Below are 27,809 nucleotides of genomic sequence, written 5' to 3'. Positions count from 1 at the left end.
CCAACCCATGGAGGTGTCTTCTTTAAACATCATAACTACAACTGTCCCATAAGAATACCAGCATCTTTTAGAACGCTTATTTACCTGTAAAAATAAAATGATCTTTCGCTAAGTATTAAGCATCAAAACTGCTGATGAACTACAACCTAAAACAGTTTAAGACTAGAACAATTTTAAAGTGTATTTTTGTTCTGTTATCTATTAACAAAGACACCAACTGCTTAAATAGATGCTGTAACTAAATGTTCTATAAAGCAATCAGAAAAATGGTAGTCACCGATTTGCTACAAAGGCACCGATCACACTCAGAACCTGCATGGAAACGCCTGTACCACCAGGTACCACTGGTTCTAAAAACAGTCCCTGCCCCCAGGGTGCACTGATTTTGCATCGTTTTGTTTTCCTGGGGCTGTAAGTTCGTGCAACCAGCTCTCCAAGTAAGTTGTGTACTAAGCAAGTGGGTCTGTGGCCATCAACCAGCGGAGCCTCATTCAACGTACGCAGCTGCGCACAGGAGCGCGATAACGGTCAGCGTATGCTAGGGTACCCCCCGCGCTGCCCGCCCTGCCCACTCCGCCGCAATGCCAGGCTCTCCCGTACGCCCTCCTGCCCCGCCCTGCTCCTCCGCACCCGCTATCCCCGCCCTCTGCCAACCGCCACAGTCCCCCCCCCCCACCCTTACTTCTTGGTGTCGCTGCTGAAGAGCCCGAAGGCCGCGGGGACGGAGGGGGCTGTGGTGGGCGTCGCCTCCTGCCCCTGCTCCGGCGCCGCCTCCCCGCCCTGCTCATTGTAGCCAAGGCTGCTCGCGGACATGCTGCGGCGGCGGCGGCGATTCTCCTGGCGGTTGCCCTGTCGCCGAACGGAACTTACTCGCGAGCGCCCGCACACCGGCCCAGACTCTTCCCGGAAGCTAACGGCAGCGGCTGGGGCTGGAGGGGGGGGGGGTGTCACATGATGGGGCGGAGCTGCAGAAGCGGAACTTTCCCAGTCTCAGAGTTCTAATGTTACTATGGCAACTCAGTGGCCGCCGGCCCGGAGGGGAAGAGAGAAGGCGCGTGAGGCTCCGCCCAAGCTGTTGGCGTGACCCGGCGGCCTGTGAGCGCGTGGTGTGGTTCCGTCACCCTCCTCCCTCTCCACTGAGGGGAGAATCGGCATCTTTGTGATGGGGGACAAGGGCGGTGTCTCCTTCCTGAGGCAACGTCCGGTGCCGGGCGGAAGGGAACAGCCTGGGCTAGTACTGGCTCCCAAGGAAGCAATACAATATCCAAACACAGGAGCGGTTCACAGGTACAGTGCTACAGCCCGAAGCTTCTCTGCTTTGCTCCAATGGCACTCAGCTAAGCCAGAAAAATTTACGTCTGATCTTACAGCACCACCCCACCTCATGCAGCATGGTGCTTTTGGCTAAGTGGGGAATAGGAAGGGGAGACTTAAAAAAAAAACAGAATGCAAAAAAATGTCAAAAAGAAAAAAAGTTAACAAAGACGGGGAAAACAGGAAACAGAAAATAATGAAGACCCATAAGTCAAAGAAAGTGATCTTCAAATTACACATTGCTTAGTGGTTCACGGAAGTAATGCCTCTGTTCAAGGATAAACTAGAAGATGTAAAACAAGTATTACTGAAAATGAACAGAATGATAATGCCCATGTCTACGTGAAACAAAGACCTAGAAAATGCTAGTAAGAAACATCTAGGAACAGAGAAATTTAAAGGATAGACTCATAACACTATTTACTGGCCCAATACTAAAATATTAAACGAGTACTAAGTGCAGGTTTTAAATATTATTGAAAGCAAAAGAACCAATGGTATTATTTACTGTGTAGCCAGCGGTGAAAGTAAGGCGATACGGGCCAGTACGGCGTACCGATAAAAGATAGCTGCCAGTACCAGCCTGTACCACTGACTTTAAAGCGCTGCCGTGTCCCTACCAGCAGGGCCGCCAATGGGGGGGTGCAAAAGGGACAGCAGTGTTAAAGCGCTGCTGCAGCGCTTTAATGTCACTGCCCCTTTTGCCCCCCACCCCCCACACCCCGGCCGCCGAAGGGGTGGAGGGGGGCAAAAGAAGTAGCTGCCCCAGGGCTGCAATTTAAAAGAGTTAGGGTTAGGCCCTTTAAATCGGCGCTGGAGCCCCGGGCAGCATGGGCCAGGGAGCTCAGATGGACTAGCTGGGGGATGCTGACCCCAGCCCCGCCCCTTCCACCTGAGGCCCCATGCCTTCCAAGGAGGCCAGAGCAGCCCTGTACCAGTAAGAGCTCCATTTTACTTTCACCCCTGAATGTAGCACTTGCAGGGTGCTAATGGTATTTGGAATAAAGCCTGCATATCTGCTGGGCTTTGATTCATTTCACTGTAATAGAAAGGAATGTCTGTTCATTAATGATTATTATTTCATCTTTCCAGATATTGAGAATCCTATCAAGCACCATATCAAATAGGAAATCTATATTCACTAGTAACATAATCCCAGCAACAGTTGTCACAGATAATGGCTCAGGTACTGTATAATGATTTTAAAATGTTTGGATCAACTTTCAAACCTGCTGTATGAGGTCTAGTATACTTTATCTTCAAGTAAATGACAAGGTACAAAGGGAAAAATATTAAGCATCAGATATTAACACAACTGCATAACTGTCTTTCTTTGTTTATCATACAGTGCCATTAGAATATGAATTGTCTCTTGTGGAACTATTCCTGGGATGGAAATTTTGTACAAGATTTCCTTGAATCAATAAAGCGTAGCCTAATCCATTTACATAAAAATAGACCATTAAAAAGGAAAAAAAAAAAAAGAAGACAGGACAGCAAACAATCTTGTTATGTCCAAGGTTTTTGTCTAGACATTGGGGCTTAGGGCTAACATATATTAACTATCCATGACTTTTTCCCTATCATTGAGGCAAGTTACCACTTTTCACCTTGATTGTGCCGGTTAAAGTCAGCCCTAGGAACCTTAGCTTTCCCTTGAAGGTTGACCTCGACCAGCTATATTGAAGTAAAATGTATTAACTTGTGTCTACAATACAGGAACTGGTTGTGGTTATATTGAGGCCTGGTTTAGCTAATATGAGTTAGCTATCTCCAATTTAACCTCTACTTCTTGTCCTAATCTAGACAAACATACAAAAAAAGAATCACGATAATAGTATTGGTCCATTACTATATGGAAATGGTAGAATTATCAATAATAATACAGAAAAGGCAGAAGTATTTAATAAATATTTCTGCTCCCTATTTGGGGAAACAACACATGATACCGTCTCATCATATGATGATGTGATGCTGTGGCCAAAACAGCTAAGGCAATCCTGAGGTTCATAAACAGAGGAATCTCAAATCAGAGTAGAGAGGTTATTTTATGTCTATATTTGGCACTGGTACAACTACTGCTAGAATATTGTGTCCAATTCTGTTGTCCACAATTCAAGATGGATGATAAATTGCAGATGGTTCAGAGGAAAGCCACAAGAATGATTAAAGAATTAGAAAATATGTCATAGTAATAGACTCAAAGAGCTCAATTTATTTAGCTTAACAAAGAGAAGGTTAAGGAGTGACTTGATGACAACCTATAAGTGTCTACATGGGGAACAAATATTTAATAATGAGCTCTTCAATCTAACAGAGAAAGATATAACATGATGCAATGGGTGGAAATTGAAGCTACAGAAATTCAGACTGGAAATAAGGCCTACATTTTTAACAGTAAGGGTAATTAACCATTGAAACAATTTACCGGGGTCATGGCGGATTCTCTGTCACTGACAATTTTTAAATCAAGATTGGATTTTTTTTAAAAAGATATGGTCTAGGTCAGAGGTTCTCAAACTGTGATCCGTAGACCACTGCTCCACTCAGATGGTCCATGGATAGTTCCCTCTAAGGTGCGTGCCTGGGCGGTTGGACACGAGAGAATGAAGGGCCACCCACCTAATTAGTGGAGCCGCACAGGCTGGCTCCACTAATTAGGTGTCTGGATCCTGGAGAAGATGCACATGTAAGGTGAGGTGGTGGCTTTGGGGGGAATAAGGAGTAGGTGGGAGGGGGCAGTGGGGTAAGAAGAGGGGGTGAGAGGAATTTGGGATGTGCAGGGCTGCTGTGGCCAGAGAAAGAGATGACTTTCCCCAGCTCCAGAGCTGCAGCTGTCGGGGAGAGATGGTTCTCCTTCCCAGCCTCAGCTCTGTGGCTGCTGTGGTGGGGGAGAGAGGGAGAGACCCCCCTCCTTCCCAGCCCCAACTCAGGGGCTGCCGCAGCAGAGGAGAGAGGGAGGGATCCCCCTCCTTCTCAGCCCCAGCATGTGGGCTGCTGCAGTGCAGGAGACCCCCACTTTCCCAGCCCCACCTCAGGGGCTGCCGCAGCAGGGGAGAGAGGGCACATCCATCACATGAGAAAGGTAAGACTACTGGTATTAAAATATGAGTTGTGTGCTTTTATTTGTAGAACAAAAAAACATTTTTTTTTATATAGCGCTTTTATCCAAACCACTTTACAATAGTTAGCTAATGGTACAAACAACATTTGGAAAGATCATTAAGTGGTCCACCGAGACCCTCAGCAATTTTCAAGTGGTCCATGGAAAAAAAAGTTTGAGAACCACTGCCCTAGAGATAATTAGTGCATTACCAGCAAAATTATTTTGATCAAATTAACTGGGCAAGTGGAATGGCTTTTGAATTACAACCCCCTAAGCATAGAAAAATCATTTGTCTTATTCAAAGACAAACCAAAGAGACTGTACCACAGGGGCACAATTTTGAATGTTCCTTTCAGTTTCAGGCTACATCACATGCTCCAGTCTTGAACAGACACTGCACTGAGATGGCTGCAAGTGGAGTCTGTGACAAAAAAGCTTGATTAAATTTCTGAAATTATCATCTGTGTATCCAGTGTTGTTTCCAAGATAAATCTTTCAACTTCCTCATTCTTGATCTGCCAAGAAAATAATTTATTGGCCTTTTCACCCCTTTCATATACAAGTGCAGTTGAGTGTAGCAACTGCTTACAGACCTGATTCTCAGCCAATTTGTTACATTCCTCCCAGAAACCATTTATAAATTATCAAATATTAGAGAAGATTTTTCAGTAGGGCAAATAACTGAAGTGTTTCACCCTTAGGAAAATGTCAGAAATAACTGTTCCCTGGCTGTCTGCACTCCTTTTCCCATTCCATTATTCATCCAGCAGTAGCCTCCTCAGTTTTTCTCCTCAAAAGCACAATACAAGTGGTGTGGAGTCTTCTCTTCTGCAGCTATTGCTCTCTGAAGGAGCTATTCTATATTTCTGGGCTTCATTAATTCTCCATCTCTTTTCAAAGCTTTTCTCTAAACATAACTTTCTCCCTTGCCTATACCACTTAATTTCAGTCTCCCGCAGCTTTCATGTTCCATTTTAACTTTATGGGGCAGAAGATCCTCGCCTACAATCTGGGCCCTTTGCATCTCTCAAATTGTGCAAAGGGGCTGAAAAGCAGGTGGCTCTCCTCAGCTGGAGATTCTCCTGGCACAAGGGAGTCTCCAGTGAGAAGAGCTCTGTGATATGCCACCCATTGGGACTCCATAGAACAAGGGATATGTTGAGTTCAGGGACGGGCAAGAAATTGGTGTATCTGGAGGACAACGCGCTCCAGTAATCCACAAAGGTGGAAAGCCCTTTAGCACTATATCCAGTCAGTGTAGATAAGAACAGTCCCTAAATTGTACTAGTCTGTGCTAAGTCTGGTGTAGAACTGACCCCAGGATAACAAAGGTGAAACTTACTCCCTTACAGTCCCCCTTCCTACAGCTGCACCAATTATTCAAAATTATTCAGTGAATAATTTCTCAAACTATTGCTGTGTAAGCTTCTTTACAAGCAGTTGACTGAGTTTTCTGTAGTCAAAATTAAAGCTCCTTTGACTGGACTTACAGGTCACATGGTATGTTTCTGTTCCTTACTTGAATGAGTATTACTCTTAAATGGAGTATTCTTGTGGCTCTGTTGATCCCAGGATATTAGACAAGGTGGGTGAGGTAATATCTTTTATTGAACCAACTTATGTTGGTGAGAGAGACAAGCTTTCAAACTTACACAGAGCTCTTCTTCATGTCATTCATATAACAAGGTTTCATGTGTGAGTAGTTCTCATTATTATAAATTTGAAATTCTCTTTTTATGTCAATTTTCTAATGAGTCTATGAATATTCCTACCAGACAAATATTTGCAAATATTAGTGGCAAGTAAACACAGAGAGGTAGTGCAGATGAAACCTCAAGACTGTAATGTAGAGGGTTAATTGTTTTAGTGCAGCAGTCTGAAAGTAAAGCCACTATTGGTGTCTGCCTAAGTAAGGAACTCATTGGGAGATGTTTGTACATAAGGTTCAGAGAATGCAAAGGCTGAAATCATGAGTAAGTGGAGAGTGATTTTGTTCCAGAAATTCAAGAGTGATGCTTTCCTTCTCATGCTCCTCTAGATGTGTGATGCAGAGGGAGGCCAAATCACTGGACCTTATAGAGCCATGGTTGGGGAACAACACAAAGAAGATAGACAGATAAGCAACCATGCACCTGAAACCCTCATTGGTTATAATGGTTCTTTCTAAATGAGGATAAAAGGTGTTGTTTTTTAAAAATATGTTCGCTAACACATTTAAACTAATACATTTTAAAACATTAATGCAGACAGGGCACATCTATACTATAATGTGTTAGTTGAGGCGAACCCTAGAGGGGAGTCTAAGGTTTGCCTCAAGCAAATAATCTTGTCCACCTAAACATGTTATAATATAATTTGCCTTGTCTACCATAGTATTTTAAAAAGTGTTAGTTAAAATGTTACTTAACACATTTCTGGAAAAAATTACCTTTACCCTGATCTATACAAACTCTATTAATGGATTCATAGATTCCAAAGCTAGAAGGGACCACTATGATCATTTAGTCTGTCCTCCTATATAACACAGGCAATAGACCTTCCCCAGAATAATACCTAGACCAGCAGTGGCCAACCTGTGGCTCCAGAGCCACACGCGGCTCTTCAGAGGTTAATATGCAGCTCCTTGTACAGGCACCGACTCCGGGGCTGGAGCTACAGGCGCCAACATTCCAATGTGCCAGGGTGCTCAAGTTGGCCACCCCTGACCTAGAAAAGTAGTTCTCAAACTTTTTTTTCGTGGACCACTTGAAAATTGCTGAGGGTCTCGGCAGGCCACTTAATGATCTTTCCAAATGTTGTGTGTACAATTAGCTAACTACCATAAAGCGGTTTGGGTAAAAGCACTATATAAAAAAAATAATTAACATTTTTTGTTCTACAAATAAAAGCACACAACTCATTATTTAATATCAGTAGTCTTACCTTTCTAATGCGATGGATGTGCTCTCTCTCCCCTGCTGCGGCAGCCCCCTGAGCTGGGGTTGGGAAGGAGGGGGGTCTCTCCCTCTCTCCCCCAATGCAGCAGCCCCCGAGCTGGGGCTGGGAAGGAGGGGCATCTTTTCCCCACCCCCACCCCCCACAGCAACCACAGAGCTGAGGCTGGGTAGGAGGGCCATCTCTCTCCAGCAGCTGCAGCCCTGGCGCTGGGAAAAGTCGTCTCGTTCTCTGGCCACCGCATCCCTGCACGTCCCAAATTCCCCCCGCCCTCTCTTCTCACCCCACTGCCCCCTTCCACATACTCCTTATTCCCCCCAAAGCCACCACCTCACCTTACATGGGCGTCTTCTCCATGCCTGTGCAGCTCCACTAATTAGGTGGGTGGCTCTTCATTCTCTCATGTGCGACTGTCCAGGTGCGCACCTTAGAGGGAACTATCCACGGACCATATGAATGGAGCTTGCGGACCACTGGTGCTCCATGGACCACAGTTTGAGAACTTCTGCTCTAGGACATGACTATATGTGTACTGTTTCTTTAAATCTGCTTCAGAAATCCAGGCAGGGGAAGGTTTTATGCATGAGCTCTACCGTGAAACAGAGAGAGAGAGAGAAAAACTTTAACAATAACTCTGTTTTCTTATTTAATTAAGCTCCTTTTTAAGTACTAGAAGAAAGTGACTCTGATATCACATTATCCATGATACTGATTAACAAGCCTCTTAGAAGACACATCCTTAAAAATGATACAAAGGAAATTGTAATTCTAATATTTACTCACATTATGTACAAGATTATACAGCAAAGAAAATTGAAATAAAAATGCAATATGTGGAAATCACGTTACTAAAAATTATCTTGCACAGACATTCCCAACCTTTTTCATAGTGTGGGCCACATTTTAATACACAGATTGGTGGATCACCTTCCGTTTAAAATCCCTATTAAGGCTGATTCCCCACTCTGGCACTTTGAGTGCAGAAGGTGGGGGCCCATAGATGCTGCCACCACCCAAGTGCAAAAAAAACCCTTTGGACCCAGGAAGGCACAGTTGGGAATTCCTCCCTGTGGAGTACCCTCAAGCCGTTTCACCGCCCCGCCCCCAGGGAAGAGCTGAGAAAGAAAACAAAGGAGATCAGCTGTTGCCACCAGCTAATTAAACCACATATGCACAAACCTCTTAGGACACAAAAAACCCAATCCTGTTCTTAAAAAAGGTAAATTTTATCAAAAACAAAAAAAAAAGAAAATACATCTGGAATGTAGGCTATGGCTAGATTTTAAAAAGAGCAAATATAATAATTAAGCATCAAGAATGGATTTTTTGAGGTCCAGCTTAAAGGCTACAAGCAAAACAAAAGCACCTGGGGTTAGCACAGAGGAGTCCGCAAGCCATAAAGAAATAAAAGGGATAAACCTAATCACGTCTTCCTAAACATTCCCTGATCTTCCATATCTGGGGTTTCAGATAAATAGTTTCAAGGTATGATCTGATGATTTTTCATACGTGGTTTAAAGCTTCTTACAGCATAGCTGCTCTGTGTGTCCTCTCTCTGGAGAACCACAACAGACAGACAAAGGGAAAGTTTTTTCCCAATTTTAAAAAGTTCTACCTTTCCCATTGGCTCTTTTGATCAGGAACCCACTCCCTTCCTTTCACCTATGGGCTTTTTTAATCCTTTACAGGTAAAGCAAGTAGAGAACAGCTACTAACAGGGATTTTGTAGCTAACTGGCTGGCTGAGTGTCCATAAAAGGGAGCTACCCTCCCCTTCATTTATCACAATCCCTATGGCAACTACAGCAAGGACATGAAAAGGTAACATTAGAAAAGTATTTAATGTAATTTTAGCTGTCTTTTAATGCAATTTAGCATTTGAAAATAAGGAGGAGTCAGCACCATGTGATAAGCCAGCTCTCCACAGACTGTCCACCAGTAGTTGTCCATGGATCGCAGCTGGGAACCTCAGATCTAGTATGTTTGTCCCTGCTAATGGAAAGTTTTGCTATGGAGAAAGCACAAATACTTTAACTTGCATAAATCACTCTTAGATGTTATGAACTGACTTCTACCAAGGCGGTATGGTCCAGTGGGCTAGGAGTCAGCAGATCTGGGTCTATTTTTGGCTGTGCTACCAACAGGCTGTGTGGCCCTGAGCAAGTCATTCCAACTCTCTGTTTGTCGGTTTCCGCACCTGTAAAATGGGAATAATGATACTTATCTGTCTCTGTAAAAAGTTTGGAGATCTCTAGAGGAAGAACATTGTATAAAAGCCAAGTACTATGATTATTGAGCCTGGACATCTCACTGTGCTTTGCACAAGTTGGAAGGTGTGTATGGCTTCCTGTAAATATCTTTGAGAATAAATGAATGACCCTTAGCATTCTCAGCCTTATTTATCTTATCAGATCCCATTCCCAATTCCCTCTCTAAAGGAATGAAAGGAAATCTGTTAAGCCAAGCCATTTCATTGGGTTCTCTCAAAAATATTACAATACTATTATAGATGATTTTTAAAAGTACTTGGGAAGTTATAGCACTAACTGCCCTTCTACTCTGTGTTCAGAGAGGCGAAAGTCCCGGCTTACTGTGGATTCCAGTCCTTTAATTTCCACAGTTTTGTGCTGTAGAGTTCTCACATTCAGTGCTCCACAATAGAGTTTAACTCTACTACTCAGTACTTCAGTCCAAACAGTTCCTATGAGTCAGACAGAAATCCTTTTCTCTCTGAGGGTATGTATGTAGTACAGCAGCACAGCTACAGTGTGCAGCTGTGCTGTGGTAGTGCAGCAGAGTAGAGACTTTCTTCATTGCTGAAAGGGGGTTTTCCATTGATATAGTTAATCTACCTCTCCAAGAGGCAGTAGCTAGGTCAACAGAATAATTCTTCTGTCAACCTAACTGCTTCTACACTGCAGGTTAGGTCGACCTAACCACATCACTCAAGCATGACATTTTTCACAGCCTTGGGCAAAGAAGCTAGGTCAATCTAATTTTTAAGTGTAGACTATACCTGAGGCAGTTAACTAAAAATTCAACTTTTTTCATTCTTAAACTAATTTCAATGATTTGTTCTCATATGAAAGAAATATAGAAAAGAGAAAACCGGAGAGAAAAATATCACTTCATACTTTTGTACAGTTCTGTTTCAGAACCTGTGCTAGTCTGAACTCTGTCTTGCACAACAGATCAGATATGCTTTCTTACAGAAGCTCTCTAGGAAAAAGCTTTCTGCTATATGTATAACTAGTACCAAAAAGGAGATCAATCTCGCAGCTGCTAACCAAGCTGAAAGTGGCAATGGATTTCCTTTCAAACTTTGATAAAATGTTTCCCTGACAACTCATGAAAACCTCTGAAAAACATACTCTTTAGAGACGATTTTGCTTATGTGATCTATAATGTCCATGCTTCTCTTTCTCTCTTTTTATCAGCAATGACTGTTATATAAAATCAGGGAGCTTGATTCACCCCTGCTGGTACAGGGAATGAAGAGCACGCCGACCTGCACCGATGGGGTCATTCACCACTAATGGCGAACAGGCTGTATTTATACTACCTCCTTCCCCTGGGTACCCTCAGGGAAGAACAGTTGTTGCCCCTTTTGAGCCCACGTGGTTAGCCAGTATTCACAGCCTTCCAAAGTTGTTTCCATTAGGAAGCAAAAATTGATGGTACAAGACAGGCATATCTTTGGTGCAATCCTGTTTATTTACAAAGAATTACACAAAATCTTATTTCCCTTTGGGAGTGGTGCACAGCTTTCTCTCTTCCCTGCCCCCCCAAAAAAAACCTGATTGGCAGGGGGGAGAAGAGGGCAGCACGCCCTGGATTTCATCAACTCCTATTATGGGGGTGGGAATTGCTTCAAATACCTGGGATGGCTGCAAGGGATTGACTATGAAATGTCTGGTTCCCATTGGAGCAGATAGGCCTCACTCCAGAAGAGAACCTGATAAGTGGTCATGGGAGGACTGAGCCCCACTGGCACATGGGAGTACCACTCCAAAACAAAGACAAGGTATTAGGTGTGATCCACTAGATGGACACTGAACAGAGGAGCAGATGCTGGGGAGTGGGAGGATTTTCAGTTGGAGCAGCACTTGCTCCAGCAGGCTAGAGAAGAGGAGGGAGCTCAACTGAGCACAGAGAGGACAGACATGGGGACTCAGCACCCACAGCAGCCTGAATCAGCCCTGATCCATGCAGCAGAAGCTAGGAACAGCACCTGAGTTCACAGAACACTCTGACTTCAGAACTGGCCACAGGCACTGACTTTTGGTTTTGCTGGTGGGTGCTCCATGCCCACTCTGCCCTGAGGCCCCGCTCCCACTCAGCCTCTTTCCCTGAGGCCCCCCCTGCCAGAGTGCCTCCCACCAGGGGTGAAAGTAATTTAAAGGACTTATCGTATGCCGGAGCCCTGCGTGGGGGTGTGGCCTCAGCTGGAAGAGGTGATTTAAAGGCCCCGGAGCTCTGGCTGGGAGCCCTGGGGCCTTTAAATCACCCTGGAGCTACCAGCGGCAGAGGCGGCTGGGAGCCCCGGGGCTCGGGGTGAATTAAAGGGCTTGGGGCTCTGGCCACCGCAGCGCTCCAGGCATTTTAAATCCCTTCTGGAGCCCAGCTGCCAGAGCCCCGGGGCTGTGGCAGCCGGGCTCAGGTGGGGATTTAAAGGGCCCGGTGCTCCGGCCACTGCGGGGAGCCCCCGCCCGAGCCCTGCTGCTAGAGCTCTGGCGGCGCTTTAAAGGGCTTTGGGCTCCCCGCAGTGGCTGGAGCCCTGGGCCCTTTAAATCCCTGCCGGAGCCCTGCCGCCTCTACCCGTGGCGGCGGCAGGACTCTGTCGGTGCTTTAAAGGGCCCAGGGCTCCCTCCAGTGGCGCTTTAAAGGGCACGGGGCTCTGGCCGCCACAGAGCTCCGGGCATTGTAAATCCCTGCTGGAGCCCTGCTGCCTCTACCCGTAGCGGCGGCAGGACTCTGGCGGTGCTTTAAAGGGCCCAGGGCTCCCTCCAATGGCAGGAGCACCGGGCCCTTTAAATCTCCGCCAGAGCCCGGCTCCAGCGGTGCTTTAAAGGGCCTGGGGGTCCTGCCACTGCAGGGAGCCCCGGGCCCTTTAAAATGCGGCCCAAGCCCCGCTGCTGGAGCTCCAGAGTTGATTTAAAGGCCCCGGGGCTCCTAGCAGTGGCAGGAGTACCGGGCCCTTTAAATCACCACCGGGGAAGCCAGTCCGGTCTGGCATGGTGTACCAGACTGGACCAGCTTACTTTCACCTCTGCCTCCTGCTCACTCCTCTTCGCCCCCTCCCCGAGTGCCTCCCACCTACCTCTTGCTCCTTTCTGCCTCTCTTGCCTTAAGGGTGAGTGACTGGGGGAGGGCTAGAGAGGAGAAAGCACTGGGGGCCTTGGGGGAGAGCCAGGGCAGGAAGAGGTGCAGCATGGGCAGAGCTATGGGGAAAGAGATCGAGTGGGGGCAGGGCCATGGTCTGTGAGTGCTGAACATCCCCTATTTTTTTTCTCTGGATGCTTGAGCCCCTGAGCACCCATGCAGTTAGCATCTATGCCCGGGGCACAGAGGGGGGTGGAAGGTGGCAAGTCAGTTCAAGGTAGAGAGCATTGATTTGTCTATCTAGGCATGGAATATTTGGTGCATTGTATTATTGGGGTCTGCCCCTAGTATTGACTGGTGTTTGCTGTAACTCACATTAGGTGGGGTGATTACCCTGGTAGTGACTGGGGCTTGCTCCCTTCAGATAAAGTATTACCCTACTGCTAAGTGTGGTGTCTGGCCCTAGGGTTAACCCTTGCATTCCCAAAAGAGGGGTTGGTGTGCAGTCAGATACTGGGGACCTGGAATATTCCTCCACAGCCCCTGGGGGATCCCCTCCTAACATCCTGAACACACTAGACACAAACAACAGCAGAAAGTTTCCTTGCTCACAATTTCCAAGCCTGCCTTTCTAGTGAGTCCTGTGCCCTAAGGAGCACTCTCTCTCTCTCTCTCTCTCTGCCTTTTTTCGGGGCCATGCTGACAACTGCTTCTCTCGCTATCTATGGGCTCCGGACTCCTCATTGTATTTATCTATGGGCTGTGTGGTTCTTACACACACAGAGCTTGCCAAACAAGCCCTAGGCCCATGCATTTGCAATCTGTCCCTGTGAAACAGTTGCCATGTGGCCCGGTGCCTTCGGGGGTAAGTTCTATTGTATCAGCTATCATTACAGAAAAACAACGAGGAGTCTTGTGGCACCTTAAAGACAAGACTAACGTATTTATTAGAGCATAAGCTTCCACAAGACTCCTCGTTGTTTTTGCTGAAACAGACTAACACGGCTACCCCTCTGAAACTTGTCACCGTTACATAAAAGGGGCCCAATTGTTTAGCTTGAATGAAGGGTGGTTACTAGCACACCCCTCATCTTTAACCAGGTCTGTGATTGATGGAAGCCATTAACAGCTTCCAGGCAACACAGCTGTAAAATATGGGTTAAAGAAGCTCCTGGGAGATGTGCTAAGTCAATACATTTCATGGGTGCCCTGGCCAAGCCTCAGATCCTTTCTCTCAGCAGCACCAGGAATTTCAGACTTGATCTTGTCACTACTTTGCACTGCTGTGACCAATTCTCCAGACAGACTTTCACTGCTGGGGGCCAGCTGCCTGCGAGCAAATCAATCTCAATGTTTTTGTTGCATGAGCTAATCTTTCTGTGCAAATAATTACTTTCTGTGCAAATAATTTTATGTCACAAATGAAGATTATGCTTAGGGTGACGAGATAGCAAGTGTGAAAAATTGGGGAAAAGGGTGGGGGGTAATAGGTGCCTATATAAGACAAAGCCCTGAATATTGGGAATGTCCCTATAAAATTGGGACATCTGGTCACCCTAATTATGCTTCCTTCAAGAAATAGCAGCAGAAGCAGTTGAATTCTCAGGGAACAAAGATCTTGAACACAGTGTTTCAAACTTGAGTGCCTAAAGTTTAGGACTGGAATTTTTAAAGGGGGATAAAGGGAATTAGGTGCCCATTTCAGTTGGGAGTTGGGTGTCAAACTATCATATGCCCCCTTTGAAAATCCCATCCTAGATGCCTTTATGACCTGATTTTTAAAGAAGCTGAGGACTTACAATACCTGTTTAAATTGCAGAAATTAGTACCTGTACAAACTAGACAACTTTATTCAAGTACCTAAATATGGCTTTAGGTGCCTAACTTTTGGCACTCAGGTTTGGAAATTTTGGGAAGAAAAACCCTCAACATATGCTACAGTGTAGCAACAAAATTATCTGTCAATAGAATGTTTTCTCAAAGTCTTTTGGGAAGTAACAGTGATTCTTTAGGTTTCAAAGTAGCAGCCGTGTTAGTCTGTATCCACAAAAAGAATAGGAGTACTTGTGGCACCTTAGAGACTAACAAATGTTTTAGAGCATAAGCTTTTGTGGGCTACAGCCCACTTCATCGAGAAACTGCTGAGCTTGAATTAATATGCAAACTAGATACCATTAACTTGGGTTTGAATAGAGACTGGGAGTGGCTGGGTCATTACACATATTGAATCTATTTCCCCATTTTAAGTATCCTCACACCTTCTTGTCAACTGTCTAAATAGGCCATCTTGATTATCACCACAAAAGTTTTTTTCTTCTGCTGATAATAGCTCATCTTAATTAATTAGCTTCTTATACTTTGTATGGCAACTTCCACCTTCTCTGTAAGTGTGTGTATATATATATATATATATCTTACTATATGTTCCATTCTCTGCATCCGATGAAGTGGGCTGTAGCCCACAAAAGCTTATGCTCTAATCAATTTGTTAGTCTCTAAGGTGCCACAAGTACTCCTGTTCTTTTAGGTTACAGAGTAGCAGCGTGTTAGTCTGTATTCGCAAAAAGAAAAGGAGTACTTGCGGCATCTTAGAGACTGACAAATTTATTAGAGCATAAGCTTTCTTGAGCTATAGCTCAATTCATTGGATGCATTCAGTAATTCTTTAAACATGGAGCAAGGCATGAATTCCTTGCTAAAGTTTCCCTATTTACCACACTGTGCATATCTTTCAAGTTTCATCTAATGATCTACAAGACAACCCTTTACACTGTTTGATTACCTGCATTTCCCTTCCCCCTACTTTCATGCATCACTGATTTCCTTCTATACATCATTAGGTCATTTCGACTCATTCAGAATGGCATTTGACTCCCCATATTAGAGGCAGAGAGAGAAGTAGTGCTCTCTGATCACAAAGAAAGAAACTGATCCAATGGCATGGGAGTATCATGAGCACTATTCATAAAGTGCCTAGTTCTGGTCTGTGAGTCAGCAAGCAGAATTTATTGTCTACAGTCAACCTACCATGCTATATTTGTATTTATGAATACACACATCAGAACTTGATGTCCCAAGGCTTATGTTCTCCTGATATGTGCAGAGCTACCATTAAGGTGTGTATCAGAAGGGGAATATGTACCTAGGGTTTTTTCTGGAATGGTTAATGACAAACAGCTTTCTTTTCTCAGTGGTAATTCCAACTTTGAGCACCAGAGGTAGATGTTTTCCCAGAAAACATCCAACAAATATTCTCTTTTTTGATCATCACTCTCCATTACACCGCATTGAAATCTCTAGAGGTATTGGCCACCAATAGGATTATCCAGCTGCTGCCTCTCACTACCTTGAAGTCAGGTAACTAGCTAGCAGTTCACGTTATCTGCTTACCAGAATCAGCACTAAAAACAAAGCAATGTATACAGAAATTTTCAGCTTGAAAGCAATGATGTAGTCATTTTGTTAAATAAATTCCTGTGTGTTCCTGTTTAAGCAGCAGTGTAATGTCCAGAAAACTGACTTTGCAGAAAGGGATGACAGTCACAGTAGTTTTTTACTAAGCACTTACCCTGCTGCAAGCACAGAACTACCATGATAGAAGCTTCTTTGCTGCAGTCACTGCCTGAGTTGCTAATAGAAAATGGTTACTAGTGACTAAAGCCCCAGAAGTTGGATCAGGGCTGGGTAGCAGTATTTAGAAGGCCCTGTTATGGGAGTTCAATTCCTGCTTTAATTTTTTTTTTAATTTAGCTGAGAGAGGGGGGTCTCTGTTCCTTTTCCTTTGTCCCTTTGCCATCATGTAGGAAGTTACAGGTGGGTGTGAGGGCTAGGAGCTGCAGAAGTAGGGAAGAAAACAGGTCATGAGTGGGAAGTGTCCCCCCTCCACAAGAAGCATCCATCAAACCTGATGCTAGGTGGGTGTTGGAGTGGGAGTGTGCCTCTTGCTTCAGCAATTGGAGGTGCAGCTCATGTAAGAATATCTGCAGTCCCACCCTAGGTTTAATCTATCTTGCCCCGCTACAAATAGCACTGGAGACACAGTGATGCAGGTTTCAGCGCAGGCTATACAAACCCACCCGGAATCCTGGGTACATAGTCATGTGATTAGCCTGCCCCAGGGGCCATGCCACTCGGTCTTCACTGCTATTTTTAGCTGTGCTAGCTAAATTAAAGCTAGGGTGGGTACACCTACACAAGCTGCAATCACACCCCTGATTTCAGTATGAAAATGTGTGTGAGAATTGAAGGATACAGTTCTACTACTACAACAAACACAATCTGCATTTTATGGCAATAATTAATGAACCCATGTAATTAATACAACAGAAATGTAATAGCCTTATGAAAAGGGAAGCCTAATCCAAGTACAATTTTATAAATTCTAGAACAGGGATGAAAATATTGTTGTTCTTTTGCTGAGCCATGTAGGTTTTAGGGGCCTTGCAGTTCAGTTTCTATTTTAGGCCAGAAGTCAGTGACTTGGAGTCGTCCATTTTTTTAGTGTATTATGTTTATTTAGAAAATGTACAGAAATCCTGTTTCCTGGAACAGAGGTGGTAACAAATAGCACACAGCCAGCTCCCCCTTGCACTCCTGCCCTGTTTCCAGAAGCAGTTGTCATACACCTCATCCCTCTCCAGGCCTCACACAAGTCTAACTTCTTAAATTCTGTGGTCCTTTTCTTTCCTCAATCCCTTCATTTTTTTACCTGGCAAACCTCTGGTTCAAGGCTGTTCACTTAGCCCATATGGCCTAGACAGGTGACCTGGGCATCTGTACTTTTGTACAGCTGCTCTGTAACACAAAGGAGCTTCAAGGGCCAGACAAATGAGTGCTTTAAGCCCCCACAATGCCCTTACAACTCTTTAGGTGGGGTTACTACATGGCATCTTTAGAGCTCTTTCTTTGGGGAGTTTCATCCTGACTGCTTATACATCACTGACCCCTAATGTGTAAGGCATTAGTGCCTTTGATCAAAACAATATACAGCAAGTTATAGTGTAAGTTATAATGCTCTTTTTGGGAGGTGGTGGCCAGCTCATCCCTCGGCCCGCACCACTTACCGCAACCCCCGTTGGCATGGAACAGCGAACCGCGGCCGTGGGAGCTGCAAATGGCCGAACCTGCAAACGCTGCAGGTAAACAAATCATCCCAGCCTACCAGCGTATTTCGCTGACAGGCCATATGCCAAAGGTTGCGGATCCCTGCTCGTTACCTATTCCTCTCTTTTCTCCCCTGAGAAATATCCCAGACTGACAGGTAATTGTTATAATTGAGAGAACTGAATGATAAACAAATGGTATCTTATATTTTCACTGAGAACATTAAAAACAAAATAATTTCACATCACAAATGACATTAAACTGATTAAAAATAGAACCATACAAAAGCTATGTACTGCATGTGACAAGGAATTTCCAGTGGAGACTTAATTGTCAAGGTTGCTGACTTTCACTTTGAGTGATGCCTTACAATATGTGTTAAATACTTACGCTAAACCTTGAGTGGTGCCTTATAATATGTTACTCTGAAACTGTTATAATATGTGCTAACTACTTATGCTAAACAATCTGTTCCACTTTGCATTTTACTGTCATGCTGGGATTACCTTTCTCAGACCTGAAGAAGAGCTCTATGTAGCTCAAGAGCTTGTCTCTCTCACCAACAGAAGTTGGTCCAATAAAAGATATTACCTCATCCACCTTGTCTTTTGAATTTCCAGCAAGTTGTCCTAGATACAGGACCAGTCTCCAGAACAAGCAGTCCATGCCTCTTCCTAATGCTGAATGATTATGGGGCAGAACAAACAAGCCCAGTAAAATAAATAATCTGGGTTCTCTTGCCCTCCTCTCCCTACATATCCCTCTACCCTACCCTACAACAACTGCTGCCATCCTATCCTCTCCTCCTTCCGAGCTGTAGCTCTTTCCTTCTCCCATTTCTCCATACCCTCACTTCTTCTTCATTTCCCTGACACCACTGTCCAATTCCATTCCCTACCCATTGCCAGTTGCAGTCCCCAGTCCTTGTATATCCCACTGCCAGTATCAGTTCCCCCTTAATGCCAGCACAGAGCAGTTATTTAGGATTCACCTCAGCTCTATCTGGTCTGGGACAGTGCATGTATAACTGTCAGATCAGTGCCATTTATGCTGTCATCTGAGGGGGATATAATCCCTTCAGAAGCAGTTACCTCCCTGGGGTGGGTAAGGTGTTATGTGGAGAAAATCCCTTGTAGGAGCCAAGGAGAAAAATAATCTCTTGGGCCTTTAAGAGATTCCAAATGTCTCTGCCTCCAAACATCGCCAAGATTGTTTTCCTTGTCCCTGCTCCACTGGGTTTGGGATGGGCAGGAGAGATGGAGTCATAGCTCTAGGGATCAGAGGAGAGAGAGGATGTGAGTATTAGGGCATTGAGTCTTTGTGTGTGACAGGGACATAATGTGATTTGTGTGTGTGCATGGGAAGCAGTGAGTGTGACTGATGGATTCTGTGATGGAGAAAACAAGTTCTAAACTGAGGAAGTGGGGAAAAGATTGGGGGTATGGAAGAGAGAGGAAGAAGGGATATATGAAAAGAGACTGGAAGGGAAGGGCTTCAAGCAGAATCAAAAGAACATGGGTGAAGGTAGGAAGCTAACACTAAGACAGAAAGAGAGGAAGGGGAAAGAATGGGATGGAACGCAAGGTAAGGAAAGAAGGAACAATTAATGTATGTAACTGAAAAAGTATATATATTATCATAAGAAGATGCCCTCTCCTGTGTACACAGTAACTTATCCTTAACTATAGACTCTGTGGAGTTTGCCATTGATATAGCAGACTTCTCTTTATGGATTGTTTTGCTAAAGCAATATATTTCTTGGTTGGGTGAGACTGATTCATTATATCTTTAAAATCATGTAACATTACAAAGCTGTCAGATCTAGGGTTTGTTCTATCCATTACCATGTCAATTACTTGTCATGCCTGCTCTGATAGTGCTGCATACAAGGGCACAATTATAGAATATTCCTTGGATTATTGAAATTAGATTCTACACAGTTGCATAAAGGACAATACCACCTGCTAAACAAACTGGTACTTGCTTCACTTGCAAAAATCTTTGTATTTTATTCCTAAAAATACAGTATATCTACTGGGCCACAAAATGAATATACTCTGGCAGTGCAAATGTGCTGAAAAGCTGCTCTAAATGGAGCAAAAAGAGACTCTTCATTAAAAATATCATTTTGTTGTATATTATGAATGTACTAATTTATGTTTGTTTGTAATGGTCCCCTAACAGCTATTCTGCCCTCCAGGAAGTGCTTGATCTCAGCATGTTCTGGCCAATACCCCCTTATATGCCCTCTACACAAACCAACAAGCAGGGCAGATGCATTGGCTACAGAGTTTTCCATCCAGAGGGCATCCAAAATATATTACTTTGTGCTGACCTCTGGCTAAGGTTTGTTTAATGGTGCACTTTAATGTTGAGTTCAAACATGGTCATGGGAGGTCCTTTTGTAACACTCTTGGGGAACAATACACATGTTTAATGCCAAAGATGCATTTAACATGCATGAATGGCCTTTAATCAAACAGCACCCTGACCTAGTCTGTTTTTACCCTAAAATGTAAGCAGGGAAGAATAAAGGTTTACCTATAATTGCATTGGTGCTTCCTCATTCCCCCAATTTGAACATCAAATGAATTTATCATTTCAACCCCCAGCCTGATCCAGTGTGAAGTTATTCTAATAATTGATGGCTCCAACTGGCAGTCAAATGAATATTTTAGATAAAAGTTTCTAAAGAAAAATAAGTGATAAAATTAAATGTCTACCCATCAAATCCTAGGCTTAAAAAAAAAACACACACCATATGATCCTGTCTCTAAATTACTGGTTTGCACTCCATATTGCATAATCTATGCTGGATCCTTGTCTATTCATTTTTTTTCTACTGTGTTAGTGGCTCACATAACTGTCAGTTCCTGGCAATCAAAAAGATGCCCTTATACACTGTCCCCTATCCCCATTCCAGGGCTTAGAAGAAGGCTCAAGAAAAAAGGACTCAAGGCTTGGTAGTTAATTATATAAACTATCACACTGATCCCATTTTCAAGTATCCACAGAAATTATTAATTTCTATCATTCACAACTCTATAAATCGCATTGGAGAATGGTATTGAATTTCTATACCAATCATGCCCATATTAAATGATCTTGGCCTGATTGTACTCTCATTTACAACAATGATAATCAGGAGTAACTCTGTTGAATCAGACCCTATATGTCCATGCTGCTGCCATACAGTACACCTATATTTCCAAAACTAAAGTGCATTATGGAACTAATTACAAATAAAATTACAAAGCACTATGGAATGATGTTTTTAGCTTTCTAAATGGAGAGTGCCAAACTGATACCCAGTGTCCACATCATGAGTGTTGAAATCCCTACAGGTAATTTTTCTTCATTCTCTCCATATATTAGCAGACTGAGGAAGACTTCTACCTGCTTGATTAGTTTACACTGTTTGAATATATATATTTTTTTATGTGATAAGCCAACCTGGTTAACTATTCTCCTGTGTCTATTCTTCCTTATACAGTTAAATTTATTGAAAGACAATTCCCACAGTATGTAGATGCAAAGCAATGCAATCTTTTCTTGACCCTGCCAATTTGTGCCATTGACCTGAACAGACCATTTTTAGGGTAACTCGTTTTCCATGTTAATAATAAACCCAGTCTTGCTCTCATTTGAGTCAACAGCAAAACTCCTCTTGACTTCAGCAAGAGCAGGATAAGGTCTATAATCCATAGTTTGTCTGTTGAGATTGTCAGCACAGATATTAAATTGGTGGTTTCTGTGTTGTAGAAGCTAACTGGCTACTTCATATAGGCCACTGAACAGCCACCTTTGGTGATCAGTAGGATTAAAACAATGGTAAGTAGGTACAGATTAGAACCAATGGCCTGGAAGTGAAAGTTCCATATTCCAGTCTTTATCAAGCCTCCAAGCTATCCAAGATTATGAAATTTCAGCAAATCTTGGCAGGACTATTGTAACAGTATGTACCTGGGACAGTCATGAAAGCCATTCAGAAGCTTTGACTATTCCAGAATAGAGCTACCCATCTTTTGAATGAGATGAACCCCCGCTTTCTGCACTGGCTACCAGCTGACTAAATATTTTTAAATCAGTAAGTACAGATAACTTGCATGCAAGAGTCCTAAAAGAGTTGTCTGAGGAGATCTCTGGTTCACTGATGTTCATGTTTAATAAATCTTGGAATATTGAGGAAATTCCAGAAGACTGGAAGATTGCTAATATTGTGCCAATATTCAAATAAAGTAAACAGTATGACCTGAGAAATTATAAGTTAGTTAGCCTGACATCAATCCCAGACAAAATAATGGAAAAGTTGATTATGAGATTCAATCAATAAAGAATTAAAGTATGAGAATATAATTAATGACAGTCATGAAGGTTTTATGGAAAATAGATGTTGTAGAAAAAACCTGATTTTATTTTGATGAGATTACAAATTTGGGTGATAATTGTAACTGTATAGATATAATACACTTACCATTTAGTAGAGAATTTGACTAAGTACTACATAACATTCTGATTAAAAATTTAGCACTATACATTATCAGCAAAGCACACGTTAAATGGATTAAGAACTGGCTAACTGACATCTCAGAAAGTGGTTGTCAATGGGGATTTATCACTGAACAGGGACGTTTCTAGTGGGGTTCCACTGGTATTAGGCTTATTCAACATTTTCATCAATAAACTGGAATATAAAATCATTGCTGAAAAAGTTTGTGGATGACACAAAGATTGACAGAGTGGTAGATGATAATGAGGACCAGGTAGTCATACAAAGCGATCTCGTTCACTTGGTAACCTGGGTGCATTCAAACAAAATGTATTTTAACACAGCCAAATACAAAAGTAGTACATCTAGGAACAAGGAATGCAGGCCATACCTACAGAATGGGGGACTGTGTCCTGGAAAGTACTGACTCTGAAAAGGATTTTAGGGGTCATAGTGAACAAGCAATTGAACATGAGCTCCCTATGTGATACTGTAGCAAAAAAGGGTTAATGTGATCCTTGGATGTGTAAATAGGAGAGTAGTAAACAGGAGTAGGGAAGTGATTTTATCTCTGTATATAGCATTGTTAAGATTGTTATTCCAATACCAACACCAATCACAGTATTGAAATACTGTGTCCCTTTCTGATGTCCACAAGTACATTGAAAAATTGGAGAGGGTACAGAAAAGAGCCACAAAAATTATACAAGGAGAAAATTACATACCGTGTGGGACATAAAAGTTCAATCCACTTAGCTTATCAAAAAGAAGACTGAGAAGTAACTTGATTATGGTGCATAAATTCCTTCACTGTGAGAATATATAGAGTAATAAAGGGCTCTTTATTCTAGCAATGAAAAGCTTAACAATGACTAATGGCTTGAAGTTAAAGCCAGACAAATTGAAATTAGAAATAAGGCACAAATTGTTAATAGTGCAGGTAATTAACCTTTGAAACAAACTTCCAAAAGAGGTGGTGGATTCTCTATCTCCTATTGTTTTCAGATCAAGACTGGATGCCTCTCTGGAAAATATACTTTAGTTAAACAAACTTTATTGGGCTCAATAAAGGGGTAACTGGGTGAAATTCTAATGCTTGTGTAATACAGGAGATCAGATTAGTTGATCTAATGGTCCTTTCTGACCTTGAAGTCTATCTCAGTTTTTTGAAAACCCATACTTGATGTAAATGGCAAAGTAATGGCATTAGATGGGAAACGTATACTTTTTCTCAATGATTTTTACGTTTATTTGTCTGTTATTTTCCTTTATGTCTTTATTTGAGCTATGTAAAAAGGCAACAAAAAGTGATAAATTTTACAAACGTAATCTTACTTAAAATAGAGCATACAACACCTACACAATATATAGGGTCAGCTCTTCCATTGGCATAGATCATTTTAGCCATATTGAAGTCAATGGAGCTACACAGTTTACACCAGTTGAGATTTGACCCATGATTTTTAAACCTGGCAATGCTCCTTCAAAATATTTAAAGAAACACATCAGCTTAGGGTTCCAGTGTAATTATCTGTCTTCCCTCCCAAAATGAAGATTGCAAAATGTTATGAATCTGCTCTGCACCTACTGAAATCTGAATGAAACCCAGTGAGTCTAAGTTTCAGACCAGTGATTAATTCAGGATATTAGGGAGATATTACAGAATCTTATAAACTTTTCATCTTCCCAGGCATTTTGACATGTATTTCTTGTTAAGCAAATATTTTTAGACAACTGTGATTGGGCAGTCACCCCCCCCCCCAAGCTCTGGAGGGGTTAATCTAGGCAAGAGGGACCAATTAGCCATAGACAGCACCTGAAGGGGAGATAGGATACAATGAGGTTTAATTGGGGATGAAGTTCACCTGGGCAGAAACAGGCAGGGCTTCTAGAAAGCCAGGCAGCTGGCAACAGAAAACTGCAGTAAGAAAGTCTGTAGTCATATACTCTGGTATAAGGTGGGAGAATATGAGACTAAAATTGGAGTGTAGGAAGTAGTCTATGGAAGGAGTAGTGAAGTCTAGGAGCATATAGAACTGAACTGCTGGTTTGGGTTGGATTGGAATTGGATAGGGGGTGGGCCCAGGTTCCCCTGTAAGCCACTGTAGGAGTGGTGCATTCAGCACAGTAGATGTGGAAACTGCCTGAGACTTTGTGGAGAGAGACTCTGGTAAGACCCTCAGGAAAGGGAGGATGATTCTGACCTGTCTGGAGAGCTAAGCCACAAAGGAGAGACATAGCAGCTCTTCCCCCAACAAGAGAAGAGGGGGCTGCAGAGAGAGTGACTGAGCCAATGGGCTGAACAATTGCACAATGGGGTGTGGACAGTGGGGAGTGAATTCCCCAGATGAGCCATGAGGAGGCACTGCTGAGCAGTGAGTAGCACACTCTGTTACAATGACATGTATGTTTAATATCTTTTATTTGCTTTCCAGATCAGATATGTAGCTATTTCTAATAACACCAGCAATAACCCATCTAGGCTGCTTTGAGAATAAGTACTTAATATTTTTTCCCTCTTGACCAAAATCATCATGTACTTTACATGATGCGCTTAGCTGTAACCCTGGAAAGGTGTCATTGTACAACTTGCCTGAGCAATTAATGTGGGTGGCCAATATGTAATTATGAAGATATTGAATGACAATTTAGAAAGCTGAAGAATGTGAAGGACAGCTATTTAATTGCTTAGGAGACAGCTAATTCTCTAGCTGAAGTGTCATTATTTAAATAATGCCTAGGTGTTCAACAGGTATCTACATAATGTAGATGTTGCTAAAGGAAAATTATGGCAAAGCCATGAGACATCTTCATCCAATTAAGACAGGCAAGTCAATGTGAGTGATGAGGCATTTTTTTTTTTTAATTTTCAATTTAGCCATGTACTGTAGTTATGACTGTCATATCTTTCATTGCTTCATTTGTCATTTTATTTTTGGAGGCATGTGAGTTGTGCTTTGTTGCTCTTTTAAAAAGACATGAACAATATAAAGTAACAATATCTTGAAAAACATTAAAACAGAAATCTAGTTAAATCAGCGACCATAATGGTTAAGAGTATAGTTATATGAAATCTGAAGCATCAGAATTTGAGATTGAATGTGGACCAAAACAGAATAGGCATCACCTGAGGTTTTATCATGAGTCTTGTGGTGATTAAGGCTTTTCTTAAAGCCTTAGACCCTGGAGGGTTGTGATTAAGTGAGATTGTCAGCTTCCATTTGAAAAAAAAAAAAAAATTCTATCTCTCATGGTTGCAAAAAAAGGCTTGAAAACATGATGGAATTGTAACTTTAAAGCTCAAAAACTAGAAGGCAGATTAAAAGATCCCCACTTGTCCCCGAAATGATTTTTTTACGACAGTGTTGTGACTTCGGGGCATTACTGTCAGGCGCTGTCTCCCCTGAAGTGGGAGTGGAGGTCGGAGCTAGATATGATGGGATTACAATTGGGCCAAGGACTGCACTAATGCTGTCTGTAGCGTGAGTTAGGTCAGTTTAACTACATCACTCAGGGCTGTAGATTTTCACATCTGTCTGGCACCAGTGCAATGCCCATTGATTTTAATTTGAGTTGAACCACAACTGAATACAAAACTCACATGGCTGGCATTGCCTTGAACTGCTTAGTCATCCTAGCCTTGGATTGAATACCTATGTCAATGTAGACCGTTTAACATTTCTCATGTAATTATTAAGCGGGTGAAGTGCTTATTAGCACTTCTTAAACATGTATGTTGGAAAGACAGCTTAAGTTTTGTCTAAAAATATGAATTTGATAAATGCATTTTCCAAGCATTTCTACACTGCTTTAGTAAATGTCCCTTTTTAAAAAAAAGTCTAAACAGTTCCTGATCAACTACTAAACATTTCTCAAATGCTGTGTGTACTTCACAGGAAGGGACATCGGAGTGGAATTTCAGGGAGCTGCAGAAAGTGCATGGCTGTTTTATTTTTTCTTTATTTAGTTTGCAGATAGGATAAGAAGTTTTTAAGATGCAATTATACTTTGGAAAGAGATGATGTAGTAATGGCATCTTCTGACTTAATACATTTGCTGTGTACTAACAGTTTTTGAACTGCAGAATACCTACTGTTGTGTGCCACAAAAACAAAACCTTTTTCAGGTTAATTTTTTTCTTGCGAACAGAGCAGGCTGAATTTGGAAGTCAGAAGTCATAAATATGGAATTGCATAATGCTATTTGTACAGTCACTTTTTGGAGTAGACAACTCTCCTATGGGGAGTTCAAACCTATGTGAAGTGGCTGTGTGTAAATTTGTATGGGGGATGGGATTGTATTTCTAGGGGAAAGTGGGTATTAGGTGTATACACTTCAACTGCAGTGTGACCGGAACTTTACAAACTAAAATTTTGAACTTTTTTAATGCTATGTGTGGCTGGGGAATTTGGAAAAGAGGTGGGTGCAGTCTGTTCCAACCCATCTCTTTCAGACTCCCAGAGTACAGAATGGTTTGGTAGGAGTGTAGGAGTAAATGCTTGGGGCAAAAATTGAACTAAATTGCTACGCAGTGGCAGAATTGTGTCACACTGCTTGTTAAGTAGCTCCTTCTCTAAATAACACAACTTATGCAAGAGCTGTCTGACCCATCAAGGGCTCTTTCTTTTCCAGGAAGAGAGAGCCATCCCTCTCCTGATTAGGTAAAGAAGCTAACCTATTCCGCTGACTGAAGGTTCAGCAAATAAGTCAGCTGCTTTACTATTTTAGCTTTTTAGGAGATGCTTTGTCTTCCTATTTTTTTAGGAATACTTTTCAGATGTCTGATGGATCCAAGCAGGATCTGAGGTTTGGATAGCTAGTTTTTAATCTCATAGCTTTCCCTGACAGTAGCAGTAGATATGTTGATCCAACTCTGGCCTAAATCTGTTCTCCTGTTGCATTTTGGTAGTTATTCCCAGCATGAAAACTGGAGCACTGAGTGTCTTGTTGAGCAGATGTGCTTGTTAGGGGACTTCAAAGAACCTTGGCGTAGAAGCATGAGGTTTCAATTGCTGAAATCAAAATGACAAACTGGCCTGCTTTCAGGCTTTATTGCTAAAACTTGGGACAAAGTTGCAAGCTTAAGTTGGTCCATCATTTTGAATGGAAACCATGTGACTGTTTCACAGAACTTCAGCTGGAAACCAGGAAAAACTGTGTGGTTAAGTTGGAATTTCTGGACTCTTGTTAGTTTAAATTCCCAACAGCAATTTGTTTTCCCCACATGGAATTTTCATGTTTTTAAAATGTATGGTAAAACTTAATTTAACTAGTTGACACTTTCCCTCTAGTTCTCATGAGACGGGCTTCTTTTTAAAACAACTCTTTGTTTAGTAAGTTGCAACAAGTTTACAAATCATTCACATGTAAACTTATGGAAGAAAATAGTTATAGTGATCGTTTTTTCTTTAGAGGAAATGATATAGTGATCTATTTAACAGGTTGTTGCCATATTACAGGGAGCCTCTTTATACTATCCAGGATGTGGTGTTTCTGGTGGCTTTTTAAAAATTTATTAAATTGAGTTAAACTGACTATTCAT

At 42.5% G+C, this 27,809-nt stretch overlaps 1 protein-coding gene and 1 long non-coding RNA gene across 6 annotated transcripts in view; one reads left to right on the top strand and one right to left on the bottom strand.

Annotated features, from left to right (window-relative positions):
* Window positions 1-948, bottom strand: part of AP3B1 (adaptor related protein complex 3 subunit beta 1) — a 346,462-nt gene extending 345,514 nt beyond the window's left edge. For 3 of the 5 annotated variants that reach the window (XM_073344162.1, XM_073344164.1, XM_073344167.1), the window contains exon 1: window positions 683-948. In XM_073344162.1, coding sequence (XP_073200263.1) covers window positions 683-813 — 131 coding nt within the window. In that variant the 5' untranslated portion in view covers window positions 814-948. The remainder of the gene's footprint in view (window positions 1-682) is intronic. The other 2 variants (XM_073344165.1, XM_073344161.1) reach the window with 2 other exon arrangements.
* Window positions 933-10,611, top strand: LOC140911339 (uncharacterized). Its single transcript, XR_012158906.1, has 3 exons — window positions 933-1,287; window positions 2,407-2,500; window positions 9,043-10,611. It is a non-coding gene; the product is annotated as an uncharacterized lncRNA (long non-coding RNA).
* The last annotated feature ends 17,198 nt before the right edge of the window (window positions 10,612-27,809 follow it).

The sequence above is a fragment of the Lepidochelys kempii genome, chromosome 5 (genome assembly GCF_965140265.1).
Source record: "Lepidochelys kempii isolate rLepKem1 chromosome 5, rLepKem1.hap2, whole genome shotgun sequence".
NCBI lineage: Eukaryota > Metazoa > Chordata > Testudines > Cheloniidae > Lepidochelys > Lepidochelys kempii.
Note: the sequence above shows the minus strand (reverse complement) of the source record. Positions and strands in the feature narration are given on the sequence as shown.